We start from the raw sequence: 7,379 nt of genomic DNA, 5'->3' as shown, positions 1-7,379 counted from the left end.
TGCCCCCGTTGCCAATTTTAAACGCACTCACGTCAACAAACGGATCACACCCCGGACGGGAGAGGAAAGAAGGAGAGCCCCGATAAAAACGTAAATCAGCGACGCAATGGCCGTTGACACGCGGAGGCACGCACACACCATCGTCGAAGCAAATACCGAGAAATGACGAAATGATTCTTCTTCCGATTCTTTGGAGCCGGTATCGGACGTGGGAGGTGGGCGCCCACGGCGCATAGAGAGGAGAGAGGACAAATCGCGCCTCACGTACCCCCCTCTCCTCTCCTCCCTCCCCCGCCCACTCTATTACCCGCCCTTTTCTGCCCGCCCACTCTGCCTTTGCTCTGCCCTCGTCGCCATTTCCTCCTTCCCCTGCACCTCTCCTCCTCCTCGTGCAGAGCAAGCTAACGCGAAAACACCAGCACAGACATAGCCTACGCGCACGGGCGCTCTTATTCTTTGCTCTTCTTCTGCTTCGTCTTCGAGCCGCACGCGTGCATTCCTCTCTTTGCGTGGCGAGTGTGAGAGGCTAGCTAGCGGAAGGAGGTCCGGCGATGGGGAGGCACAAGTTCCGGCTGTCCGACATGATCCCCAACGCGTGGTTCTTCAAGCTGCGCGACATGCGCGGGGCCGCCCGGGGCGGGGGCGGGGGCGCCGGCAGCCCCGGCGGGGCGTCGCGGGCGGGCAGGGCCGGCCGGGCGCCAAGCACGCCGCACCGGGCGTCCTACTACTACACGCCGCGGGCCGGGGACACCGTGGGGTCCCCGCTCCACCCTCCCAGGGCCTCGGACGCGCAGTTCCCGCCGCTGCCGCTCTCGCCGCCGCGCCGGTCGTCCAAGCGGCGCCACCGGAGGCGCTCCGTCAAGCTGGCGCCGTCGCTCAGCGGCAGCAGCGTCGTCTCCTCGCCGGTCTCCACCGGGTGCCGCTGCAGGCGCAAGCCCGAGCTCGTCGTGGTCCAGGCGCCCGACACCCCGCCGTGCCGCCTCGACAAGTTCGTCGGCTACGACAATGACGGCGACTCGGCCGACTCGGGCGAGGCGCTCAAGAAGCCGACGGTCGCCGTGCTTGGCGACGGCGGGCTCGGCGGCAAGCTGATCACCTCCGCCACGGACATCATCATCGACCTGCGGACCAAGAAGAGGCCCGACAAGGTGCTGCTCCCGCCGATCGTGACCAGGCCGAAGCCGGCGCGGAGGACGCCCGAGGAGCTCCTCGATCTCGAGGACAAGCACATCGACACCCTCGCGCGCGCGGCCCAACGAGCCACCACGCCTTTCTCGGACGAACAAAGCAAGGCCGCCAAACCGAGGCGGTCCGTGTCATCGTCGGCGCGCCGGCTCAGGACGCGCGGGAACACGCCCCGCGTGGCGTCGTGCAAAAAGTCCAAGCCTCCCGCGCCGGCGCCCGCGCCATCGCCAGCGCGGGAGAAGACGCCGCCTCTGGCGGAGAGCTTCGCGGTGGTGAAGAGCTCGCGGGACCCGAGGCGGGACTTCCGCGAGTCCATGGAGGAGATGATCGCGGAGAACGGCATCTGCACCGCCGCCGACCTGGAGGACCTGCTGGCGTGCTACCTCTCCCTCAACGCCGCCGAGTACCACGACCTCATCGTCGACGTGTTCGAGCATATCTGGGCCGGCCTCGCGGACATCAGCATGTAGTAGGAAGCAGAGCAGCGGTCTTGCATGGTGAATCCAACGAGTCCCATCGTGTCAAAAGTTGTCGTCCTTACCTAATTAGCTCTTGTTAATGCTCCTAAATTGGGCACGTATGATAAATATGAGATTCCCCAAGCCTGTGAAGCCAAAACCATGCTGTTCTTCTCTCCTTCTACCTTGCTGGTAGTGCAGTACTTGCTCCCGAACATCAACTGTAACAGGGTGTGGGCGTACAAGTGAACAGTGGGGTAATAACTGATAAAGTATGGTGGTAGAACCGCACAAGTAATACATTTTTGGATTACGGTGGTAGGAGTAAATTAGATAAATACTGTTGTTGAGCTCGAACAGTAAAAATGGTACCGTGTTGCCTCTTCCGAGTGTTACTCATCGCGCGTAAATCCGTGTTGTTGCTTCTGTACTTCAGTTGAAACTTTTAAGAGAAATGATGTGCCATGAGTGGTGATGTGCTAACTCAATTAGTCCCATACTTGGCGGGCAACAAATCTTGGAGTCTTTGCCTGTAGTTTCTTGATTGCGTACTTGCGTGGTAGCTTCCTCCTGGTAGTTCATAACTCGACATCGTAGGCTGACTGTACTCCCTCCGTACTTTAAAGATTGTACTTCCAACTTTTTTGGAAAGTCAAACTTTTTTATATTTGACCGTGTTTATATAATAATACATCAACATTTATGCAATCAAATTAGTAGCATTAGATTCGTGATAAAATATACTTCCATCATATACCTATTTGATTTCACAAACGTTGATATATTTTTGCACAAACTTGGTCAAACTTTGAGATAGTTTGACCCTTCAATAAAGTTGGAAGTACACTCTTTAAAGGACGGATGGGAGTATACAACATTAGCACTGACCACTGCTTGGAATAAATGTCTTTTATCCACTGCATTTTGCGGAGTAGTAGTAGAGTACTTCTTTCTGGCTTGACCCTGCCATGCTTATGAAGTGTCTTAGCTTAGAATAACTTTAGGTAATACACTTGATAATACATGAAACGTCGTGCTAAGACAACATACCAGATTGATATATTAATCCACGGAGATGCTAAAAAACTAACGTCAGATTTTTAGACAGTGAGAGTTTTTAATGATAATTTTATATTGGCGTGGTAATGTCAAATTTAGTTTTCCAAGCACGAAAAATTTCTGGCAAAACATTGAACTGGGACGGATTTGCCATGCTCGCCAGCTAAAGTTATCGTCATCGGCAAATATAACATGTCATGAAAAACGTTCGACCTGCCATGCCTAAAAATCCGACGCCCGGTGGGGTCCTTAATCTAATAGGTAAAACCTTGCTTCTCAAGCACTGTACAAATCACCATGTTTAGGAATGGAAGTAGTAGTACAATGAAATGAATGTGTTGGGGTTTGTTTTCCTCTTCGATTGGTACGGCAGGGTTCTTCCTCCTTGGGTAAGAGTTTCTTTTGGTGATTGGCAAGGGGCTTATTGGGGCAGGCTATACTTTGGGGGTCTTGTAATTGAATGCTTGTGCTTGTTTACACTAGGCCTAGGGATCTTCTCGAGCCAGCTGTGGGCTGAGTAACTAGCTAGAGGACAGCGGTAACAGCAGTTGCAGACAAAAGCCTAGCGAGTGAAACGCTGCTGGACTGAGCCAACCTACTGCTCCTACGGTTCTACACATGCTGGGGGAACTGAGGAGGGTCTGTGCCTACCGTAGTCCTGCCGGCGAGTCCACACGAGGGCGCGCCTGTGCTGTGCCTACCGTACGTAGTCCGCGGAGTCCACACCCCAGCAATAAGAAGCGTGCGGGGTAGATCTCAAGGAAAGAATCTAGCTGGAATTGCTAGCTAGATTCTCTAGCAGGAAAATGCCTGTTTCTGTTAACACAGATACGTACAACCTGTCCAAATAGTGGTACGGTCTTCATATCTATACGTACGTACAACCTGTTTCTCCATATATATTTTTTGTCTATCAAGCCTTTTTTGTTTCCCTCCTAGGTCGAGCGACCAGGAAACCTTGCCGTCGGAGCCGCTCCTTCCGGCGCCATCTTTTTTTAGATAGCTTACCAGGCTTGACGCCTGGTACCGGCGCCGTCTTTCGGCGGCTCTCCTCCGCCGGCGACCTCTTGGTTGTCGGTGGTGAGGCGGGTCGTTGGATCCCGCACGTGCAGATCGTTTTAGCTTTAGGTTTTAGGGCCCTAATAGCTTAGGTTTTTGGGTAGCTCGGCGTCTTGGCTTCGGCGGTGGCAACGGTGACGCTGTATAAGCAAGCTCTAGATTCTTCCCTGATGAGGCAATCGTCTCTATTGTCGGTGATGGATTTGGGAACTAGTCCGTTCAAGCGGGAAAGTCATGGCGGCGGCGGCATCTTTATGGTGGACATGTGTTCTCGGGCTCCGCCCTCGCGACGATGTTTGCTCCAGCGCCGACGCGGAGCTTGGGAGGTAATCCAGGAGCGGATATGCAGATTGTGGTCTGCATCGAAGACATCTGAAAGACGGAACGTGTGCTGAGTTCGTGGTTGATGGCTGGCGGGTATGGTTTCCTACTTTGGGTCTTAGTCATGGTGGGGTGCCAGACTGGAGTTCGATGACGTGTGCGGAGTGTTGCCCCGGTCTGATTCGTTCACCGCAATGGCTTCACCTTTGGTGAGCCATTTTGGAGGTCTGCAAAGCTGCATATCAGCGGTGAAGCCATGTCGAGCTCGTATAAGGAGGTGATCCGTCATTTTTCCATTTGGTGTCTACAGTGGTGGTGCCGGAGGCAAGTGACGAGTATTGGTGTCAAGCTCAGAAGATTCTTTGGTCTTGATTGCAATTTTACTTCTTGGCTAGTGGTCCTTTGTGTAAAGGCTAGCGTTCGAATATCTTTTTAATTTTGTCGTGTCGGTCTTTATATGGCTTGTATTATAATCTTTATGATATAAATGAGACACACATTACCATGAAAAAAAGCCTTTTCCGTATATCAGGCTCGCTACAAAAATCAACTCGGCTGGGCATCCTTGGGCCTTGGGCCGTCACCTGCTTGAGAAACCCACTAGGCTGTGTATACAATAAAAACATTAAAATTGGTGCATTACATGGGTTAGGAGTCATCAATGAGCGGTTTGACTAATTATTAACAATTTTAACGATCAAGATGGCCGGTTGATTAGATTAGAAGAGTAATTAAAGGACGGCAATTCACTTTCTCTTTCTATAGGAAGTAGCCATGAGCGAGCTGTTTAACTAAATAAAGAGTTCTAGTGATCAATGCCGTCGGGAAAAGTATGACCAGTTTCAAATAGGTTAGAAATTGTACAAGTCTACCTGCATGGGCATGTATATATAGACGCATCGAGGCTATGCATATTTGAATATAATGGACATGTTCAAACGAGTGAGAAGTATGTGCCTTCTGTCATGAAGGTGTGCCTCGGGAGTCGGATAGGAAGGAAATGCTTGACGCTGGGGCAACATGTGGATTATGATGTTGGACTGTAAGAGCATTGTTGATGTTCAATGGCAAGTGTGTTGTGTCGTGCCCGAGCTCGTCGTCTTGGGTTGACAATCGAAAGGATCGCTATGGTTGACTAGATGAGGGGGGGGGGGGGGGGGGCGGTGGTGAATAGGCAACTACCAATTTTTAGTTTTTCTTAACAAATTAGGTTTTGCAACAAATAGGTTGTCTATATATGCAAATAGGTCAACAATCTATATGATAAGGATACAACACAATAATAGCTTCCACAAAGTAAGGGTAAGAGATAACCACAAGTGGAGTCGATGAAGACGCGGATGTGTTAGCGAAGTTCCTTCCTTTTAGGGGGGAAGTACGTCTCCGTTGGAGCGGTGTGGAAGCACAATGCTACCCAAGAAGCCACTAGGGCCACCATATTCTCCTCACGCCCTCGCACAATGCAAGATGTCGTGATTCCACTAGTGGTGCCCTTGAAGACGGCAACCGGACATGTACAAACAAGGTTGGGGCTCTCTTCACAACTCAGTTGGAGGCTCCCAACAGCACCACGAAGCTTCACCACAATGGATTATGGCTCCAAGGTGACCTCTTCCGTTTATGGTGCCCAAACATCCAAGAGTAACAAGATTCGCAAGGGATTAGTGCGGGGAATCAAATTTCTCTCGGTGGAAGTGTAGATCGGGGCCCTCTCAAGCAAACCCTAGAAAATCAACAAGATTTGATGGCTAGGGAGAGAGATCCGGCGAAAACGAGCTTAGGGGCAGCAATGGAGCTTGGGGGAAAAGAGGTGAGTCAAGTTGGGAAGAAGACCCCCTTTTATAGTGGGGACGCAAATCCAACCGTTTTCTGCCCGCACACGCGCTCAAGCGGGAGCGGTAGTACCGATCGGTGAGTGCAAGCGGGCGAGCCACGAGCACAGTAGTACTGTTGGAGCGGTACTACCGGCCCTACGAGCGGTACTACTGCTGCGTATAACACTGCATGATGGTACCTGCGGTAGTAGGGACATATAGGATGGTATTACCTCTACGAGTGGTACAACCGCAGTCTACCACCGTCCTACCACCATGGATGCGAACACGAGTTTCGAGGGGCAAACATGAGCCGCGGTAGTCCGGCGGTGGAAGGAGGTGTAGTACCGCACTAAGCAGTACTACCGCCCTTCTCCTGCGGTACTACCGCTTATGGCGTACAACCACCCTATACCACCGCCCTACCACCACGAAAGCGGGGAGGGCAACAGAAGCCCAAACGTAAGTGGTGGTAGCCGCAATACTGGACTATGGTAGTACCGCATTAAGCGGTACTACTGATGTTAGGCGCGGTACTACCACTGCCAGGCGCGATACTACCACTTGGTTGCCACCAAAAAAAACCCAACCAGAGAAACAAGAGGAACTCCAGGTTGGTGAGAAAGAAAGAAGAGTGCAAACGAAACAGGAGGAACTCCTTGTTTTGGCTGTGACGTTGTCTGCGTGCCCTCTGTCCCTTCTCTTCGCCTTTCGTGGCTTGATTTTGGGCTAGGCAAGTCTATAGGATGTGTTGCTTGTTGTGTGGTGCCCCCTCCCCTCTCTCCTCTTTGTTGTAACTACTCTCTCCTACCTATCAATGAAATGACACACAATTCATTGCGTATTTGCGAAAAAATGCTTTTGGTGGCTGGGCTTCAAGGTGCCCTTTATATTTTTCATCAAAATACATTTTATACACTTCAAAAAATCTGAAAAAGTATACACATGAGTATATATGTGCAATACATGCATATGACATTTCATGAATATATATATGTTCATATGTAATATACAAAAGAAGACAAATACATATAATAAAACGATCTTTTTTACTCTTGTGAATGACGGAATTATGGAGTCAAACTTTGCAGATACATAGAGAAGATGTATATGTATTTGTAGAAAAAATATTGTCTTTTTTAAAAACTTTCAAATATATCTGGTTTGTTTTTTAGAAGGGCTCCAGTCCATCCTATAAAATGCCTCACCCAACAATGACACTCTTAATAGAAAAGAAATTGACAACACGGTCTGTCACCTTCCTAGGGTGGCTCAACCAAACCCTAACCACCACCGCCATCGGCCCCTCCCACCTCCTCACCCCCCATTGCCGCTGATGGATGACATCATTGGGCTAAGCCCGGGTGACGAATGCGGGGGCATTCCCTGGTGCTGCGACGTGTATCCCCAGTGGCGAGAGGCTCAACCCTATGTTGATTGTGCGGCAACTTGGCGGTGATGTCGACGAGGGTCCCCATGCAAC

General features: G+C 50.9%; 1 protein-coding gene across 1 annotated transcript; it reads left to right on the top strand.

Annotated features, from left to right (window-relative positions):
• Window positions 1-301: 301 nt before the first annotated feature.
• On the top strand, window positions 302-2,126 carry LOC123074925 (transcription repressor OFP1). The gene has a single exon (XM_044497649.1). It carries the CDS (start codon window positions 552-554, stop codon window positions 1,653-1,655), a length of 1,104 nt encoding a protein of 367 aa, XP_044353584.1. The 5' UTR covers window positions 302-551; the 3' UTR covers window positions 1,656-2,126.
• Window positions 2,127-7,379: the final 5,253 nt, after the last annotated feature.

The sequence above is a fragment of the Triticum aestivum genome, chromosome 3D (genome assembly GCF_018294505.1).
Source record: "Triticum aestivum cultivar Chinese Spring chromosome 3D, IWGSC CS RefSeq v2.1, whole genome shotgun sequence".
NCBI classification, from domain to species: domain Eukaryota; kingdom Viridiplantae; phylum Streptophyta; class Magnoliopsida; order Poales; family Poaceae; genus Triticum; species Triticum aestivum.
This window is presented reverse-complemented; position numbering and strand designations above follow the sequence as displayed.